We start from the raw sequence: 22088 nt of genomic DNA, 5'->3' as shown, positions 1-22088 counted from the left end.
GTACTTTAAAAAGTGGCTTTTGAAAAAAAGAAAATTCAATCAAATTGAAAAAGCTTAAAGCTGCAGTAGGCAGCGAGAGGGAACTGGTTTCCACAGCTGTGTTTTACAATAAAATCTGTGAGTAAAGCTATTTTTCTTCTTCTTCTTCTTCTCCTGCTGCAGGTGTATGCCATCCTGGTCAGCCACCCCCCCCAGTCCAACGACCACCTGACGCCGACGCCCGTCTCCTACACCGCCGGCTTCTACCGCATCCCTGTGGTCGGCCTGACGACCCGCATGTCCATCTACTCTGACAAGGTAGCCTTCATCACCTCCACCATCATCGTCGTCATCCTTCTATTTGCTATTACAGCTGCTGTACCCCCCCTCCTCTTCATCACTAAATGATAATCATCATCATCATGTTCATCAGTCAGGCAGGTGAGCTGCAGGTATCAAGTCACCTGCAGCAGCCTGTCTCCATGATGGAGGAACATTAGAACTGTGTGTTAGTTAATAAACTGAGTCAGCTTGTTGTGGTGTGGCTGTAGATCCATTCAGTAACGTTCTCAGTAAAAGTGAATAGTGTGATAAGGTGGATTTGGTTACTGTGACACAGTAAACTGTCTTGTCTTTAGCCCTAGTCTCTACTCCAAAACACTCTGAGTTGTAGCTTGAGAAGAGTCAGCTCAGTTAACCTGAACAAACTGTTAGCTAGCTAACTAGCCGGCAAACACACTGATGTTAATGTGAACACGCTAACGCTAGCTGCTGCTAGCTACGTTAGCTAGTGTGCTAATCAGATGTGTTAACAACAAGACAGTGATGTTAGCTGACCAGATGCTATGGTTAGCTAGCTAACAAGCTGACATTATCTAAACACTAAATCAATCAGATGGATCAGTGATGAAATGATCAGTTCAGTCAGAAACAGACAGAAATTAACCGTCTGTTCAGTTCTGTTGAGACGACAGAAACACAGTCAGCTGTTCACAGAGCTGAGGACCTCCAAGATGGCCGCCAGAGGGGGGGCCATGAACCCTGCCATCACTTGTCAGGGTTCATGGAGGTTTTGACAATATAACAAATAATAATCAAATGTTTTTACTGGCCTGTACTTTGAAAACAGGGTAGGTTTTCACCTTTTACACACACACACACACACACACACACACACACACACACACACACAGGTCAGAACTCCAGCAGTCATATATGTTTTAGTCGCTCTGTGTGTGCTTCAGGCTGCTTTAAGTGCAGGTTGTAGAATATTCAGAGTGAACCTTCGGTCCGGGTCTCTGATCTCAGGAAGCTTCAGCTCTTCAGGTTTAGAATATTGATGGAATATTTAGAGAGTTATCGGCTCCGTGTGTCCTCGTTCTAAAATATCGCAGCACTCCCATATCTGTTTTAACTGCAGAACATCAGAACGCTCCATTTGCTCCGCATTTTATTTGAGAATATTTAGAATATTGATAAAATATTTAAAATGTTCCATTAGCACAAATATGTCAGGTTCCATTCCACAACACGATAGATTTATTTTGGAAAAATTTGAAGTTTTGAAATTTATCAGTCAATATTTCAGAAACTCATGACAGATGATCAATAAACTTAATAAGCAAAAGCTTTCAGTTGTCTTTACTTTCACACCAGCAGCCATTTGTCAGATTAACTGTCAGTTTTATCAAATGGTGGAGATCTGACTTTGGATTGAAATTGTTAATATAAATGTATTTATGAATATTTGCAATATTGATTATTTAGAATGATCTAGCATTCGCACATTTTTCTTTATCAATATTTAGAATATTGATAGGGTATTTAGGATGTGTCCTTAGCATGCAGCAAATTTTTCTTTTTCCAGTATTTAGAGTATTGAAAGCAGCTTAGCGTGTCCTAGTTTTACTTTCAGCAGTCACATGTGTGTTTTAACTGTACAATGTTCATAAATCTTCATGAAGCATTATAAATATATATACACTTTTACAATATTTACAAAATTGCTAGAATATTTAGATTTTTTAGATCTATTGAAGCGGCTCCATAAGGCCCAGAGCTGCAGAACAGAGCTGAACGTTTGATCCCTCTGATGCTGTGTGTGTGTGTGTGTGTGTGTGTGTGTGTGTGTGTGTGTGTGTGTGTGTGTGTACCTCAGGATAAGTTCAAACCTTCGCCCTCTCTGGTCTGATATTTTCACTTCCCTGCAGACTCCCACTCTGTGACAGCAGGATCTGACATGTTAATATACATCACATCATGTCTCAGTGTGTCTCAGCTCTATTAAAGACATATTTATATTATATATACATATTTATATCATCTGTTTCTTGGTGACCTTGTTACCTCTGGACTCTGGGCTGAGTTTAACTTTCCTGATAAATAACTGCACAAACTTTGTTGATCTTCATTTTGACTGAATCTGATCCAGAACTGAGAGAAATGTGTGAGTGTGTGTGCTGTGGCTGGTGTGTGTCAGACCGGACTGCTACTGAGAACACATGAAGTTGATCCAGTCAGGTGGTAGATTGTCCACACCAGAATCATCCATGTGTCCCCGGTGCATCATTGGCTCCGACGCTGCATGCTAACACTTTAGCATCCGCTATGCTGAGTGATAGTAGCTCCATGCTAACACTTTAGCATCCGCTATGCTGAGTGATAGATCAGAATGGCGATGGGCCGCGCCTGCAAAGTGCGGGACAGTGTGAAACTGCATTCAATTTCTATGAACAAAACAATAAATCAACATTTTCTGAAGTTGCTCTTTCTGTGTTCTGATAATTGATGTGAAACCTATCTGCTGTAAATAGCTTGTCGTTACCTTTTCACAGTTATCAAACAGCAAGTTCATTAAAATATTTTTTCAGAATGTGTCAGAATGCAACACGACTCCTCTGTTGAACAGAAGTTTGCTAGCTTGTTAGCATTTTGTGACTTGCAGATAATTAAATTATAATGATCATGCAGCTGTTTGACATGTGAAAAGGTTTCGGGTGATGAACAACAACAAATACATTTCACATCAATTAATAAAACACAGAAAAAACAACCACAGAAAATGTTGATCACACTGTTCACACTTATCGCACTTTGTTTAACGTCACATCATTCTTATCTATAGTAGCTCCATGCTAATACTTTAGCGTACACTATGTTGAGTGATAGTAGCTCCATGCTAATACTTTAGCGTACACTATGTTGAGTGATAGTAGCTCCATGCTAATACTTTAGCGTACACTATGTTGAGTGATAGTAGCTCCATGCTAATACTTTAGCGTACACTATGTTGAGTGATAGTAGCTCCATGCTAACACTTTAGCGTACACTATGTTGAGTGATAGTAGCTCCATGCTAACACTTTAGCGTACACTATGTTGAGTGATAGTAGCTCCATGCTAACACTTTAGCGTACACTATGTTGAGTGATAGTAGCTCCATGCTAACACTTTAGCGTACACTATGTTGAGTGATAGTAGCTCCATGCTAACACTTTAGCATACACTATGTTGAGTGATGGTAGCTCCATGCTAACCCCCCCCCCTCCCTCCAGAGTATCCACCTGTCCTTCCTCCGGACCGTCCCTCCCTACTCGCACCAGGCTCAGGTCTGGTTCGACATGATGCGGGAGTTCAGGTGGAACCACATCATCCTTATCGTCAGCGACGACCATGAGGGGCGAGCCGCACAGAAGAGACTGGAGACGCTGCTGGAGGAGAGAGAGACCAAGGTGAGGCTCCGCACGCACGCACACACACACGCACACACACACACACACACACACACACACACGCACACACACACGCACGCATGGCAGTCAGTACGAAGACTGTACGAAGTGTGTGACGGATTTTCTGAGTGTGTTGTGTGTTAGTGTGTGTGTCTGTATAATAAGGTTGTATGTGTGTGTTTCTGTCATTGTGTGTGTTGTGTGTGTGAATGTGTGCATGTGTTTGTGTGGTTGTGTGTCAGTGTGTGTGTCTGGCAGAGAGTGTGTATGTGTGTGTTGTGTCAGTGTGTCAAATTGTGCATGCATGTGTGTCTGTGTGTGTTTAAGCTTGCTGTCGTTTTTTTATGAATCCCTCAATCCATCTCAGATTGGAGTTTTAGTTAAACGTTTCTGGAGGCAGAAGTAATCTGATTGGTTGAGTTAAACCTCAGTGGGCGGAGCCAAAGATTTTCTGGCTAAAGTAACATCAGACTGAAGCTCAATGAAAAAGACAAGAGAGGAGGAAGCTAATATTATGAAGCCTAGCACTGAAAAAATACAATCTACCATACTAAGTTATCTAGCTAAGCTAGTTAGCTAACTGCTAACCTTATGAAGCTGTGTTAGCTCAGACAGAACATGTCAGCATGTAGCATCGCAGCACATCAGCTGATCCAAACAAACACTGTTAGACATTTAAACAGTTTGTTCATTTAAACTGTCAGCTGCTCCTTCATCCTGCCGCTGCTGCTTCGTTTCCACTGCTGTCATCGCTCAGATCTCTGCACCGATCAGTATTTGCCTGTAATGTGAAGACAGGCTGTCTGCTGTCTTTACCTTCTGTCTCCTGCTCAAGATGTCTTGCTTTGAGCCAGATGAATCCTTGGAGGCAGAAAAGCTTCTTTTGGAGACTCAGACCAATAAAAACCTGATATACAGCTTGAATGGCAGCACAGTGCCTCTGTCTGAACCCACGGGCCGAGCTCCCATCAGTGTTCACATGGACACACGATTCAGTCAGAAGATGGTTCAGACTGAAGAACTTGTCTGATCGATAAAGTCCTGGATCAACAAAATACTGCTGTTCCAGTTTCCTGTTCCGCTCCCACCGCCTCAACAAGACTTCACCTGCTGTGACTCCTGATGTGACTCCTGCTGTGACTCCTGCTGTGACTCCTGCTGTGACTCCTGCTGTGACTCCTGCTGTGACTCCTGCTGCGACTCCTGCTGTGACTCCTGCTGCGACTCCTGCTGTGACTCCTGATGTGACTCCTGATGCGACTCCTGCTGTGACTCCTGCTGCGACTCCTGCTGCGACTCCTGCTGTGACTCCTGATGTGACTCCTGCTGTGACTCCTGATGCGACTCCTGATGCGACTCCTGATGCGACTCCTGCTGTGACTCCTGATGCGACTCCTGATGCGACTCCTGCTGTGACTCCTGATGTGACTCCTGCTGTGACTCCTGATGCGACTCCTGCTGTGACTCCTGATGTGACTCCTGCTGTGACTCCTGATGCGACTCCTGCTGTGACTCCTGATGCGACTCCTGCTGCGACTCCTGATGCGACTCCTGCTGTGACTCCTGATGTGACTCCTGCTGTGACTCCTGATGTGACTCCTGATGCGACTCCTGCTGTGACTCCTGATGTGACTCCTGATGTGACTCCTGCTGTGACTCCTGATGTGACTCCTGCTGTGACTCCTGATGTGACTCCTGCTGTGACTCCTGATGTGACTCCTGCTGTGACTCCTGATGTGACTCCTGCTGTGACTCCTGATGTGACTCCTGATGTGACTCCTGATGTGACTCCTGCTGTGACTCCTGATGTGACTCCTGATGTGACTCCTGATGTGACTCCTGCTTGATCTGAGGTTCAGGATTCAATACAACCAGGATACGATGTGATCAATAAAAGTTCAGTCTGACTGGAAAATTCTGTTTATTTCTGAGTCACAAATCTTTCTAGCGATGCCATTGGCTGCTAGAATGTAAACAACAATTTAAAAATGTCATTACAAAGTGACAATAATATAATTTGGATGGAGAGCTTGTGAAACTGTGATGGTCAAGAGTCTCATTAGTGATTACTACAGCAGAATAACATGGAGCTGATATCACCATTCATGTTCCTGACAGCAGAATAACATGGAGCTGATATCACCATTCATGTTCCTGACAGCAGAATAACATGGAGCTGATATCACCATTCATGTTCCTGACAGACGGACTGACATGTTTTGTATTGAGATATATTGAATTGAGATATATCGTCCCATCACTACTTAGGTCCATTCAGAACCAGGTTGCAGTTGTTTTGTTCTGCTGTTTTGGGGTTTATTGATGATCGATTGACTCTTCCCCCAAATGTCAGAGAGGTTCCAGGAGGAGCCGCTCTGTTCCACTGCTGCTGCTGCGGCTCAAACAGGAACCGTTCATACAGGAATGACATTTATATTTTTAATTTCTATTTTAACCAGAATTTCTTCTTTGCCATTAAAATTTGTCAGTTAGCTAACTTCGCTCACAAAGACGGTGGTTCTTTGGCTCCGCCCACCAAGGTTTAACTCAACCAATCAGATTATTTCTGCCTCCGAGAAATATTTGTAGGACAAAAACTACAATCTGCACATTCTCCATCCATCCATCCATCATCCGTCCATCTGTCCTGGCTTTGATATTCTTTCTGCCAGAGGCTTCATAGCAGCTTCTCTTTCATCATTACTTTACATTTCTTTTCTGTTCTGCTTTTCTTCTCATCTCTTCTTCTCTTTTATTTCTCTTCTTTTCCCCTCTTATCCCTTCTTTTCTCTTTACTCTTTTCTTTTCTTCACTTTTCCTTCTCTTTACCTCACGTCTTCTCTTTTTCTTTTCTCACATTAAATTATTTTCTCTGATCCTCTCCTCCTTTCTTCTCTTCTTCCTTTAGTTCTCCCTCTTTCTCTCTCTTTCTCTCTCTGTCTGTCAGTCTCTCCATCTCATAGTTTTAGTTCTTCATTTCCAGTCTGTTGTCTGTTCTTCCATCTCTACAGCACAATGAAGGAGCTGGGAGCTGGAGCCACGCAAACACATCACACACACACACACATCACACACACACACACACACACACACACACACACACAGTGATCTGGCAGGTGAGACAGGGTTAGGCAGTTCGTCCTTCTACAAGGTTCTTGGAGCATTCTGATGACATCATCAACCTGCTTCTGTCACAGCTGTCTCACTGCATTATGGATAAACTGACTGTCTGTCTGACTTGCTGTCTGTCTGTCTGGATCCACTGACTGTGTGTAGTGTAGGTGAACCACAGATAGATTGCAGCTGGATAACAGTGTGTCCAATCATGATCCATGCTTTATTCACACTGCGGCCATATGTGATTTAGTAGGAGTCCTGGTAACTCCTTCATGAGGGAATACCTAAAGCCAATTCATGCAAATTAATAAATAAGAGCAATAAATCATTTTGCATCAATTTACCTTAAAGGTCCATATTCTCTCTGTCCAGAGTTTTATTTTGTGTCTTTCTGTCCATTCAGAGCTGTGTGTGTGGTGTCATGAACCAAAAACACTCTCAATCCATTTCTCCACGTTCATTTTCCAGCATCTCTCTGAGCCTTACCAAGAACAGGCCGTTTCTGTCTCCGTGTCTTTAAGGCTCATTAATATTAACGACCCTCCGTTCCGATCGGCTAACCGTTTCGAGAGCGAAACGTGAGACGCCGCGGCCCGGCGGCTACAGGTAGGGAAAACTCTCCGGTAATAAACGATGACGACCGCTCGACCGCTTTGAAAAAAACACTTTGTTAGTCTATTATTTCTTACAGAAATGATAATGAGCGAACCTTTGTGACGCCACAAAGTTACGGAAGTCCAAACGGCTCGTTTAGAGGCTCGCTTTTCTAATATGGATTGTGTGGATTTAGTTTTGATACTTTCACCATGTTTAGATACACATCCAACTCCTTTATCATCACAGAGGAGAGGGAGTCCTGCTTTACATGATGTGGAGCTTTAAAAGCATGAATTTATCGTCTCACGCTGCTCTCTGGATGAGCCGTGGAAAACAGAAATGGGATAGGATGGAATCAAGCAGGAAAGTGCTCACCTAATAATAATGAATTTCTTACATAATTACATAATTACTACATAATTGCCTTTTGACAAATTAGCTAATTTGTGTACACTGACAAAAAAAAAAAAACTGGTCGAAAAAGCAACATGATCTCACACAAATATGTGAAATGAACACGAACTCTGTTCGATTTACATGCTGTGGACACGTGTTATGGGAAAATAACATTTCTCCACCACGAACTGAATTACATTCCAAAGGTTGGCTAACGGTTAAGTTTAGGAAACTAAAACAACTTGGTTACGGTTAGGGAAATGGTTTGGTCATGGTTAAATAAGAAAAACGTTAAAAATTAAAATGTGACTTTCAGTTGAAATGTCCTTTGTAAACGCTGGGAATCGAACCGTGGTCGCCGGCATCAAAGGCAAACTCCACCATCCCGACCTCCACGCCCCGCCATGCTGCTTCAGTGTGACACTACTTCCTGTTTACAGTCGTGTCTCCTTCACCTAACCGCTTCCTGCTGGGAACACGTCATTTTAACACTTTATGTTCCACCAACACGTAATTTACTGTTAATAAGTCGTGTTCATTTCACATTGTTCTGTGAGATCAGGTTGTGAAAACTTGTAGTCCACGGAAACGAAGAGTTTCTCTGAGCAGGAACTGGACTGTCTGTAATGTTAAGCTAATGTTAGCAGTCAGCTGCTACATGTTAGCATGAGATTTATCTCCAAACCAACAAGGTCTAATTACGTCTGTTAGCTGACAACTAGCTTTAACAATATTGGTTTTAAGTCATCTAACGCTAGTTTTAGCTAGCAGACATGCTAAACAATCTGACTGTCAAAGAAGCAACACTAAGGATAAGAAGCATAATGTTAGTATGTTACTAATACTAAATATAAATGTTATTAATGCTGATGGTAACAAGAATTCATTCTAGTTGGTTCAGGGATAAATATAATGTTGCAAAACATGAAGTAGCCAATGTTAGCTAAGACAGCTCACATTAGCTAAGACAGCTAACATTAGCTAAGACAGCTCACATTAGCCAAGACAGCTCACATTAGCTAAGACAGCTCACATTAGCTAAGACAGCTAACATTAGCTAAGACAGCTAACATTAGCCAAGACAGCTCACATTAGCTAAGACAGCTCACATTAGCTAAGACAGCTCACATTAGCTAACGTTATGGATCAGCATCATGATGCTAGCGTTACTGTAGCCTTTGATTTGGAGCATTGTGGGTAATTTGGCCCTCAGCGCTGCTCTTCTCTGCTCGGAGGTAAACCACATGTCTGATCCGCCGTGTGAATAAAGCAAAGAGAGAGAGAGTTTTCATCCCAACCAACCGACTCTACAGCAGCTCAGTGTATTAACTAGTCCCTCCTGTCTGGTTGAAGGTGTTGATTTATGTTTATTGGTGTAATAAATGGTTTGGATGAAAAGCTGCAGACTGCTGACCCGGACTGTCATAACCATCCATCACTCTCATTTTGTAAAGTATATTTAATTTTTGGTTCCCAAGGGAAAGTTGCCGATTCAGTTTTTGTTTGTATCTTCTGAAACAAAACTGAATTAAAGGAGCAGCCTCAGCACAGAGCTTCCACCAGACTGATGGGAAAACTAAGAAGAAAACATTTTGAATAAACAAAGGCAAAAATGAAGCGAAGGCAAAAATCCTCAATACTGAGCAGCCTGAATCTGAATCTGAAACGCTCCGTCACTGTTCAGCTGTAACGTCTGAATGAAGCTCATGATGAATATTAGAGGGAATAAAACAGTCAACAGTGAGACAGCACAACATTAATATTACAACACATCAGCTGAAGCAGGTGAACAAACTCCAGTCTGTCTGGAATGTTACATTACTTATTATTTACTTATTTATTATTTACTTATGTATTATTTACTTATTTACAATGTGCTGTTTACATGGAGCTGTCAAGTTTACAGACAGACAGACAGGCAGACAGACAGACAGGCAGGCAGGCAGGCAGGCAGGCAGACAGACAGACAGACAGACAGACAGACAGACAGACAGACAGACAGGCAGACAGACAGACAGACAGACAGACAGGCAGACAGACAGACAGACAGACAGTGTGCTGTGTGTCTGAGCAGCTCTGTGACGATGTTCTGGGAGTTTGTGACAGATCACACCAGATCACAACAGATCACAACAGATCACACCAGATCACAACAGATCACACCAGATCACAACAGATCACAGATCACACCAGATCACAACAGATCACAACAGATCACAGATCGCAACAGATCACAACAGATCACAGATCACATCAGATCACACCAGATCACAACAGATCACAACAGATCACAACAGATCACAACAGATCACAGATCACACCAGATCACAACAGATCACACCAGATCGCAACAGATCACAACAGATCACAGATCACATCAGATCACACCAGATCACAACAGATCACACCAGATCACACCAGGTCACAACAGATCACACCAGATCACATCAGATCACACCAGATCACTCCAGATCACACCAGATCACAACAGATCACTTTTATCCAAACCACCTTCCAGGAGCAGGAAGAGACGTTTTAGTCTGAGAGAGGACCCACTGTCCCTGAGAGACGGAGACCAGAGAGCAGACTGTTCACCTGCACACTAATAATTCAGTCTTAATCTGATTAAAGGAATAAGTTTATTGATTTACTTCCTCTATATAACTCCTCTCCTCCTCCTGTAGACAGTATTGTCTGTAGCTGTTGGACCCACAGACAGTCTTGTCTGTAGCTGTTGGACCCACAGACAGTATTGTCTGTAGCTGTTGGACCCACAGACAGTATTGTCTGTAGTTGTTGGACCCACAGACAGTATTGTCTCCAGTCAGCTGTCAGTTGAAGCTCCGCTGCCTCTTGCTGCAATGAGTCCAAACTGTTTGTCAGAATATCTATATCTATATATCTGTATATACTGTAGATATAGATATAGATATAGATATAGATATATACACTTATCCTTTAACCTGATTAAGACAATACTCTGCTGAGATTGCCATGTAAACTCCTTTATCTGATTCTCTTAATGGGAGTAAGGTCATAATCAGATTAAACAGAACCCACTTAACAGATGTCTGCTCAGTCTTTCCATTGATTGGAGCGTGGTGACACTTTTTACTACGGAGGTCAAAGGTCACCGGACGCAGTAACCTGGATGCTGTTTTTACCAAGCAAACAACACGGAGCGTACAGACGAATTATTAAATGAGTCCATGTGAAGCAGGCTGAGGAATCACGTTACTCTGAACCAAGGAAATGTTGTAAGGAAACATGAAGTGATGTATTGTGTCGGTGTGCAGGTGGACATGCTCATTCAGCAGAGATGGAGTCTAAAACAGAGCTGCTGCTTTCTAATGCTGAAGACTTCCTGTCTGCTTCACTCTGACAGACAGACAGACAGACAGGCAGACAGACAGACAGGCAGACAGACAGACAGACAGACAGACAGACAGACAGACAGACAGGCAGACAGACAGACAGACAGACAGGCAGGCAGACAGACAGGCAGGCAGGCAGGCAGACAGACACTCAGCAGCTCTCTGTTCTCCAGCTCTGATCTAAAAATAACAGCTCAGGTCTGATCTGTTTATATTTAGCTCCAAACTAAAGATACACTGAAACTGACAAGAGCTTTGTTCTCTGTAAAGGTTACATCTCCACACAGACAGACAGGCAGACAGACAGGCAGGCAGACAGACAGACAGACAGGCAGACAGACAGACAGGTGTCTCTGATGTGTTTGCGTGCCCCAGCGTCCTGCAGCCTCCTGATTTGAAGCAGAAAAGTGGAGATTTGTTGGAATGCTTTACTGCCCCCATTTCTGACTGTCTATAATATTCTTCTGTGTCTGCATATTTTCTCTGTGCACATTACCCATCAGACTAAAAACAGGAACTATGAAAACCTCGACCAACAGTCCTTTGACTTCAGGAGAGGACCCAAGGTATACTTGCATGGTCAATGCACGCCGCCCAACCAATCTCTGAGCTCGCCCAGTAGCAAACACCAGTCAGCCCGCCCAAATCCAACCCAACTCCAGAGATAGACTCTTATCCTGGAGGCACGTCTTTTCTCCACCTTTACTTTTCTTTCTTTTTTTATGATTTCCACACACCGCGAATGGGTTTACACTAGCCAAGAGAGACGCCCTTCCTCCTCCTCCTCCTCCTCCTCCTGAGTTTTTCCATGTGAAGGTTGCATGCAGCCAGGCTGAGGCTCGGCTCTGTCTGCAGGTCTGAGGGCGGAGCAGCACCAGGATCCTCTCACTCCTCTGCAACATCAAACCTCCTTTTCTTTTCTCCCCCTGGGAAATGACCCCCCTCCCCCTCCTCCTCCTCCTCCTCCTCCTCCTCCTCCTCCTCCTCCTCCTGCCCCCTTACTACCCGCCTTCCTCCTCTTCCTCCTCCTTCCTCTTCTTCCACTCGTTTTTTTTATTTTTTTTTTTGATTTGCGGTTGCATCAGCGCTCCTTCTCTAACATGCACGTCCCTGGTTGGTTGGAGTCTTGACAGCGCCTCAGTTTGCATGTGACATCACACCACGCACAACTTTTTTGCCCCTCCTCCTTTTTCAAGCTTCGAGTTTGATTTTTCTTTCAGTTCGGCAGATCTTGGAAACTTGTTTTTTCTCCATTTTTTTGCCCCGGTGGCGTGGGTGAGAGGGAGCATGGTTGAGGCTTTGGGGGCGGGGGAGGGGCAGGGGCAGGGGGAGGGGCTCTGACGGTTAAAAACTAATGATGCGTGTCCTATGATGTGTCCTGTGGTGTTTTGTTGACTCACTGACCTACGCTGCAACCTGTCGTCCTGCACTGCTACCTGTCGTCCTGCGCTCTGACCTGTCGTCCTGCGCTCTGACCTGTCGTCCTGCGCTCTGACCTGTCGTCCTGCGCTCTGACCTGTCGTCCTGCGCTCTGACCTGTCGTCCTGCACTGCTACCTGTCGTCCTGCCCTCTGACCTGTCGTCCTGCGCTCTGACCTGTCGTCCTGCCCTCTGACCTGTCGTCCTGCCCTGCGGTGCTCCAGGCAGAGAAGGTGCTGTTGTTCAGCCAGGACACCAACCTGACGGCTCTGCTGCTGGAGGCCAAAGACCTGGAGGCTCGAGTCATCATCCTCTCTGCCAGGTCAGTCTAATGATAATAATAATAAAACCAAACATCACATTTCGTACAAAGAATGCAGTGCAATGTGCTTCACATATTAAGTAAAAAAGACAGGAGAAAAATTAGGCACATTACGACAAAAAAAACCCGGGCATGGCCCATATTGAAAGCAAGAGAAATTTTAAAACCAACATAATGGGTAAAAGAGGGGTAAATAAAAGATCTAGAAGTTAAAATATTAATTAATATTAAAATAATGTCATCTCTACAATTGATCAAGACTCTGTTGCCAGGTGCCAGTGATATATACAATTGGGTGTCGTCTGCATATTGGTGGAAACCAATGTTATATTTGTTAATATACATCCCAGTGGGAGCATGTACAGGTTAAATAATAAAGGCCCAAGAACGGAGCCCTGTGGGACAGAAGGACCTGGTGCAACATGGTATTCAAGACCACCTGGATAAGATCTAAACCATTCAAAGACTGAGCCGAAGAGATCACTTTGCCCTTTTGTTTGTGTGTGTGTGTGCGTGTGTGTGTGTGTGTGTGTGTGTGTGTGTGCGTGTGTGTGTGTGTGCAGTGAGGATGAAGCTGCTGCGGTGTATAAAGCCGCCCGTCAGCTCAACATGACCGGCTCTGGTTACGTCTGGCTGGTCGGAGAGAGAGAGATGACCGGCAAAGCTCTGAGTGAAGCTCCAGATGGTACGTCACCTCCTGCTCCTCCTCCTCCTCCTCCTCCTCCTCGCTCCTCCTCTTCCTCCCTCCTCCACCTCCTCTGCCACAAGCTGTGTGGCAGACTCTCTCTCTCTCTCTCTCTCTCTCTGTCATAGCGATGTAGTCTCTGATGAAGGAAGCTAAACCTCATCACAGCAAGTTATCTTCTCAGCGTCCTGTGGTGTTTCTCTCTCTGGTTCCTTCTGACTGGTTGAACGTTTAAACATCCTGAAAAAAAAAAAAAAAAAAAAAATGTTTAAAGGTTCCAAACCAGAGTTTTCTTTCTTGCTCATTGTAACTGTGTGGCTTTAAATGTGTCTAACATCTTTTTGTTTGTTTCATTTCTATAGTGTGTGTCGTCCGCCCGCCCGTCCGCCCGTTCTTACAGTAGACAAGCCAGTAACATGCGCTGCTATGGGGGTGGGGGGGGGGCAGGTGGTGGGGGGTATGGGAGGGGGGGGCGGGGGTTCAGCATTGGGTTTGGACAGTGGGGGGGGGGGGGCTGAGTAGCCAGACAGGCAGTGTTGCTGCAGTACCGCCCCCCACAGTGAAGTGTGTCTGAACAAACTGGTAAGATGCCGCCGCTGCTTCCTGTTTCCTGTCTGATGCTCCGCCCATTGGTCAGTAGAAGATCCACCCACTGCAACATGGCGTCTGCCGGGGGTGGGGGGGTACTACAGACAGCAGGTTACCCAGTCAGCCAGATAACCACAAGACATCAGGATGGTCGACAGGTTCCATCAAGCTTCATTTGCACTTGGTCGCTCGACACTCTCGACAGAAATGACTGAATCTCCGGGAACCTTTTTGTAATGTCGCGGACACCGTCGAGGACTGTTGCACAGTGTGATTGGATAGTTTGTTGCCATGGTAATGCTCACCGCTTCTTGCTTCCTTGGAAACAAACAATCCAAGACAAACATGAAAGGAATAGAGGAAAGGCTGGCGGAAGAAGGGAAAATATCCTCACATCAAAAGACGAAGGTTCAAAATCTCCTCTTCCTCGATCAGCTATTTCATCGGCCACTACCATATTTGCAGAAGATGTAAACAAACCCGCCAGCGTCTCGTTACCATGGAGACGACCGAACCCATCGCCTACATCTTTGCCAAGGTGTAAATGCGGGACGTCGTGCGACACAGCTTTTGTCAAGAGACAACTGTCAAGAGTGTTGAGTGACCAAGCATAAATGAAGCTTTACCCTGCTGAAGTGTCCTTGAGCAAGGCACTGAGTCCCTCCCAGCTCTGTGGCTGACCTCTGACCTCTGACCTCTAACCTCCCTGTGGGCGGAGGCAGCTGAAAAGATTCATTTGTTCCCTCAAGGGTTCAATAAAGTATCAAAAACATTAACTTCTGAATTTTTAGATTGTAATCATCAGTTAATATGTAAAACTGACTGACTATCCATAAACAAATATTCAGGTTTAGTTTTGCAAACTCAAAGCCAAAACATCATCCTGTGTGAGCGATGTGGTTTCCAGTTGTCTGGCTAGCTGGGTCATCCTGCTCCACCAGATCCTCCTGCTGCTGCTGTGGTATTTTTGTTTCAGAAAGCATCCTCACCGGCTAGCCTCTACACGCTTAAAAATGATGCGTCATTTTCAACACATCTTTGTGTCTGTCCCAAACTACAGATGTGTCAAAAATAATCCATCCTTTTTTAAAAGTGTAGTAAGACTGCACTCTGAAAAAATCCCCAACCATTTTGTCTCTGTTGGAGAGATTTGAGGCTCTTTTTAGGAAATAGTTTCAGATTAAAGCCTTTTATAGTAACATAAAAACCCACCTGGTTCGACATGGAATCTGTACATTTATATTTATATTGAGATCCCTTGTTCAGAGAGACTTCCATTGAGATCAACGGTAGCTTAGATCCGAGATCACCAGCAAATAGTAAGGAGATCACGGGTCAGGGACACTTCCTAAAAATAAGTGGAGAGTGAAGGGATTTTTTCTCATGTGGACACGTCCAAAGATTTGCAGTAGGCTACTGAAGAGGTCAACACCATGGGTTCAAGCAAACACAAAACTCTTAAATCTTAAAACCAAAATCCATGCTAGAACCAGGTGGATTGTCCTTTTAATGGGATTACAGATGAGATGAGATGTCTAATGACAGCCAGCGTGGTCAGACAGCCTCACAGAACCTCTCCACAGGTTTCAAAGGCTTTTACATAATCAGGGTCAGATGGATTATTTATGGTTTGATGGAATTGTGAACGGGTTATTTCTGAAACCATTCCCCAAAAAGAAACCGCAGAGCGATACTGTGACATTATGGATTTTAATGTTATTTTTCTTCACCAGACACTTGTCACATTATGAGGAAAAAGTTTCTTCATTGGTGCTTTAGCTTACGGAGGAACAGCCTATTGGCATTGTTAGCATTCCTCATTGAAAAAAATAGGTATCGCTAGCTAGTGGCACGCATTCATTTCAAATAGAAAAGTTGGCGAGCTGTACCCATCACTTTTTAATTAGGAAAGCTAGCTGTGCTGCCTATTATTTTCAATTAGGAAAACTAGCTAGCTGTGCCCATTATTCAATTAGGAAAGTTACAGTAGCTGGCTGTGCCCATTTGTTTCAGTGAGAAATGCTAGCTAGTTGTACCCAGTAGTTTTAATAAGGAATGCTAGCTAGTTGTACCCAGTACTTTAATAGTAGTAGTAGTACCAGTAGTTTTAGTTAGGAATGTTAGCTATTAGGCTACTATGCAGTCATTTTAGTAAGTAATGTTAGCTAGTAGTACCCAATAGTTTTAGTAAATAAAGCTAGCTAGTTGGACTGAGTAGTTTCAGTGAGGAATTCTAGCTAGCTGTACCAGTATTTCAGTGAGGAATGCTAACGGAGCTAACTGGATGTTAGTTTTCACCACAGTGTGGCGGTTTCTGCTGAAGGAAAACACCAGACCACAATTCAGAACGTCCCAGTGTGGCTTCATTTGTCCTGGGAGACGAAGGGCTGTGATTTTTCAGAGTTGAACTCCCAGCATGCAGTTCAGTAGTGCTATACACCGACCTACATACAGCACTGACTAGCCTGATGCCTGAAGCCCTGTGTGTGTGTGTGTGTGTGTGTGCGTGTGTGCGTGTGTGTGTGTGTGTGTGCGTGTGTCTTTAAATGAAAAAGAAATTCCTTCACGCTGTGTTTATAATTTTCACTGAAGCCTAATATTAATTACATCTTTGAAATTAATTTGAGTGTGTGTGTGTGTGACTTCTAATTAATTTGTGTGTGAGAAAGATTTTCAGACGATAACCTATCTAGCTCCTTGCTGTGTGTGTGTGTGTGTGTGTGTGTGTGTGTAAGCTCTCCCTTCACTCTGTAACGTCTCTCTGTGTAACGTCTCTCTCTGCTGTGTGTGTGTGTGTGTGTGTGTGTGTGTGTGTGTGTGTGTGTGTGTGCAGGCCTGCTGGGCCTCCAGCTGATAAACGGTAAGAATGAGTCGGCGCACATCGCCGACGCGGTGGCGGTGGTGGCCCAGTCGCTGCAGGAGCTGTTTGAGAAGGAGAACATCACCGAGCCGCCGCGCGGCTGCGTGGGAAACACCAACATCTGGAGGACCGGGCCGCTTTTCAAACGGTCAGTACCACAGGTCAGAGGTCGCATGGTCAGTACCGCAGGTCAGAGGTCGCATGGTCAGTACCGCAGGTCAGAGGTCGCATGGTCAGTACCGCAGGTCAGAGGTCGCATGGTGGGTCAGTCCTCATTATCAAGGTGGTTAGTTACAGGACAGAGCTTTACTGCCAGTACTTTACAAACGTTTTTCTAAGTTGAGATCATTTTGACAGGTGTGAACACGGCATGTGGACTCAGACCAAAAACCTGCGAAAGGTTCGCCAAAAATCGTCCGTCCTGGTCCTCCTCCGATCGGACCGTGGTGTGAATCTTTTCTGCTGTGAAAACAACTGCGATAAAGTCCGACCCAAACAGAGGAAATGATGATATGTGCTCAGTGTTTTTTTGGTTTCCGGCAGGTTGTTTGTTTTTTTACACCAAACAGGAAAGAGTTTCGACCCTGACTCAGTCGGTATTGTAATATCTGACAGACTGTGGAGTCTAAAGATATTATTTTCTATTTTTTCTCCTCAGTCGGCAAGGAGCCGCTGAACGGCACACGGCCGTCTCTGACAATATTTTAGTTTAGTCTTGTTTATTTTACAGAAACAAACACCTACTGCAGATATCCTGCTGACAGAGGAGTTCTTCTGTCTGATCGATATTTTCCCAAGTCATTATATAGATTTAAACCTTGAAACCTCACTAGCTAGACAGAAACCTACCGCCTGCCCCGGAGCAGAAGTACATGCGACGCATCGCAGAGGATTAGGTCGTCAAAATAAAAGTGTGAGAATTCGCAGGTCAAAGTTGAACTCTGTGCGAAGGCAAAGTACTTCACATGGTTTTCAACTGACATCAATGGAAAGAGAAGCGAATTTCCACGTAGGTTCATGCTAGTTCAACTGTGCCTTAAGGCTTGTACCTTACACCACTGGTTACTATACCAAGGTTAGTACCATATAAAACTGGTCACCATACCAAGGCTCCAATTTTGTTGATTTTCATGTTTTAGCTTCAGAGTCCAGGCTCTGTGGGTTCAGAGAATTCTCCGGGTCTGATGAAACCTTTTCCAAACCAGCTGGACACAAACAGTGGTCAGGCTGAAAACATGTCTGTTTGTCTTAGTTCATGAAAAGTTGAAATTGTGGAAATACAAGTCTCCAACAGCGACGATACATCACTAGTTACCATACCAAGGCCGTGCCTTATACCAGTGGTTCTCAAGGTGCGGTCTGGGGACCTCCAGGGGTCTCCAGCTAAATGAGAAATCGTTTAATTTCACTATAATTCACTAGAGATGATCCCAGTTAAAGAACCCACTGTCTTAAAGTAACCATGCCCATACCAAGCAGTATATACCACTGAATACCATACCAATGTAGTACCTTATACCACTAGTTAACATTAGTTAAATGTAGAATGACAGTTAAATCAAGTGTAACAGTCGCCTGTGCAGTCAGGTTATTAGCTGTCAGGAGGCAGAACAGCCTGGAGAGCTGAACAGCTGAGGCTTCACTAATCTGTTAGACTGACAGAGCTGCAATAATAAACAGAGCCCCCTCTCCTCTCTATCTGACCTATATAGCCAACTCATCAGCTCACATCATGTCACAGGGGGATGATGTCATGGTTTGATGATGTCACCTCAGTCTCTTGGCCTCTCTAGAAGTCACAGCAGTGACACGTTCAGCCTGGAAACAACAAGACTGACAGGAACATTTCTCCTTGATAATCACTGCCAAGTACAAACACCTAAAATCTAAAACTCTATCGTCGTATTGTGTGTTCTGCTTGTTATTTTGGTTATTTTGCTTCTTGAAGTGATATCCTTATTGTGAAATTCTAACATTGGAGTCACTGAGCGGCTTCCTTTTAAAACCAACAAACAAACCAATCCAGAAACTAGCGCTGACCCTGAGTTTCCGGCTCTCTGATTGGCTCCCCAGGGTGCTGATGTCATCCAAGTACCCTGACGGCCTGACGGGGCGGATCGAGTTTAACGACGACGGCGACCGGCGCTTCGCTACCTACAGCATCCTGAACTACCAGCAGAAACCCGGCCGCCTCGTCCAGGTCGGAGTCTTCAATGGATCGCAGGTACGATGCTCCTTCATTTTGTGATTCATCTGATTCTGATTTTTACCATGATGCTTCAGTGCAGGCCATGGACTTCAAGAGTTTACACTGTCAAACTACATCACTGTCAACTACATCACTATCAACTACATCACTATCAACTACATCACTCTCAAGCTACATCACTCTCAAGCTACATCACTATCAAACTACATCACTATGAAACGACATCACTATCAACTACATCTATCAACTACATCACTATCAAACTACATCACCATCAACTACACTCTCAAGCTACATCACTATCAACTACATCACTATCAATCTACATCACTATCAACTACATCACTATCAAACTACATCACTATAATTACATCACTATCAAACTACATCACTCTCAAGCAACATCACTATCAACTACATCACTATCAAACTACATCACTATCAATTACATCACTATCAAACTACATCACTCAAGCTACATCACTATCAACTACATCACTCTCAAGCTACATCACTATCAAACTACATCACTATCAACTACATCACTCTCAAGCTACATCACTATCAAACTACATCACTATCAAACAACATCACTATCAACTACATCACTATCAACTATATCACTATCAAACTACATCACTATGAATTACATCACTATTAAACGACATCACTATGAACTACATCACTATCAAACTACATCACTATCAAACAACATCACTATCAACTACATCACTATCAACTACATCACTATCAAATGACATCACTATGAATTACATCACTATTAAACGACATCACTATCAAACGACATCACTATCAAACCACATCACTCTCAAACTACATCACTGTCAACTACATCACTCTCAAGCTACATCACTCTCAAGCTACATCACTATCAACTACATCACTATCAACTACATCACTATCAAACTACATCACCATCAACTACACTATCAACTACATCACTATCAACTACATCACTATCAAACTACATCACTATCAACTACATCACTATCAAACTACATCACTATAATTACATCACTATCAAACTACATCACTATAATTACATCACTATCAAACTACATCACTCTCAAGCAACATCACTATCAACTACATCACTATCAATTACATCACTATCAACTACATCACTATCAAACTACATCACTATAATTACATCACTATCAAACTACATCACTCTCAAGCAACATCACTATCAACTACATCACTATCAAACTACATCACTATCAATTACATCACTATCAAACTACATCACTCAAGCTACATCACTATCAACTACATCACTCTCAAGCTACATCACTATCAAACTACATCACTATCAACTACATCACTCTCAAGCTACATCACTATCAAACTACATCACTATCAAACAACATCACTATCAACTACATCACTATCAACTATATCACTATCAAACTACATCACTATGAATTACATCACTATTAAACGACATCACTATGAACTACATCACTATCAAACTACATCACTATCAAACAACATCACTATCAACTACATCACTATCAACTACATCACTATCAAATGACATCACTATGAATTACATCACTATTAAACGACATCACTATCAAACGACATCACTATCAAACCACATCACTATCAACTACATCACTATCAACTACATCACTTTCAACTACATCACTCTCAAGCTACATCACTATCAAACTACATCACTATCAATTACATCACTATCAAACTACATCACTATCAACTACATCACTATCAAACTACATCACTATCAACTACATCACTATCAAACTACATCACTCTTAAGATACATCACTATCAACTACATCACTATCAAACTACATCACTATCAAATGACATCACTATCAACTACATCACTATCAACTACATCACTATCAAACTACATCACTATCAAATGACATCACTATCAACTACATCACTATGAACTACATCACTATCAAACTACATCACTATCAAATGACATCACTATCAACTACATCACTATGAACTACATCACTATGAACTACATCACTATGAACTACATCACTATCAACTACATCACTATCAAACTACATCACTATGAATTACATCACTATTAAACGACATCACTATCAAACGACATCACTATGAACTACATCACTATCAAACAACATCACTATCAAACGACATCACTATCAACTACATCACTATCAAACTACATCACTATCAAATTACATCACTATCAACTACATCACTATCAACTACATCACTATCAACTACATCACTATCAAACCACATCACTATGAACCACATCACTATGAACCACATCACTATGAACTACATCACTACTGGACAAGAATGAATGAAGGGAGGAAAGCTATGCTGACTGTGTGCAGAAACAGATAGGAAGCTGGACCGCTGCTAGACTTAACAGCAGGATTATACTGTAGCTTTAACTCTGAATCATGAAGTCATGGAAGAGCCAATGAATGTTGCATCAGGGCCGCAGTGGGAAGCTGTTTCACTGTTTCACTGTTTCACTGTTTCACTGTTTCACTGTTTCACTGTTTCACTGTTTCTGTAAGCTGCTGTGGGACCGGACTTATTATTTTATCATACAGTATGTGAGTCAGGTTAACTCAGTTCGTTCCAACAGCAGCAGACCTGCAGCCTGCACTGACTTTCAGTAGAGTAAAGACACACACACACACACACACACACACACACACACACACACACGCAGGAGGACGTGGTGTGTGTGTGTGTGTGTGTGTCCCTTGCCTCATTAACTATGAATATGCATATGCAGTATTGATGCTGTCATTTAGTTAGTGTG

General features: G+C 43.3%; 1 protein-coding gene across 1 annotated transcript in view; it reads left to right on the top strand.

The window, feature by feature from the left end:
• grin1b (glutamate receptor, ionotropic, N-methyl D-aspartate 1b) overlaps positions 1-22088 on the top strand; it is a 67071-nt gene that overhangs the window by 16105 nt on the left and 28878 nt on the right. Inside the window, exons 4-10 of the mRNA XM_078285405.1 lie at positions 163-297; positions 3533-3709; positions 11697-11759; positions 12837-12934; positions 13498-13619; positions 17041-17215; positions 19141-19291. Coding sequence (XP_078141531.1) covers positions 163-297; positions 3533-3709; positions 11697-11759; positions 12837-12934; positions 13498-13619; positions 17041-17215; positions 19141-19291 — 921 coding nt within the window. The remainder of the gene's footprint in view (positions 1-162; positions 298-3532; positions 3710-11696; positions 11760-12836; positions 12935-13497; positions 13620-17040; positions 17216-19140; positions 19292-22088) is intronic.

The sequence above is a fragment of the Centroberyx gerrardi genome, chromosome 8 (genome assembly GCF_048128805.1).
Source record: "Centroberyx gerrardi isolate f3 chromosome 8, fCenGer3.hap1.cur.20231027, whole genome shotgun sequence".
In the NCBI taxonomy this organism is placed as follows: Eukaryota; Metazoa; Chordata; class Actinopteri; order Beryciformes; family Berycidae; genus Centroberyx; species Centroberyx gerrardi.
The sequence above is the reverse complement of the archived record's forward strand: the minus strand, read 5'-3'. Positions and strand labels throughout refer to the sequence as shown.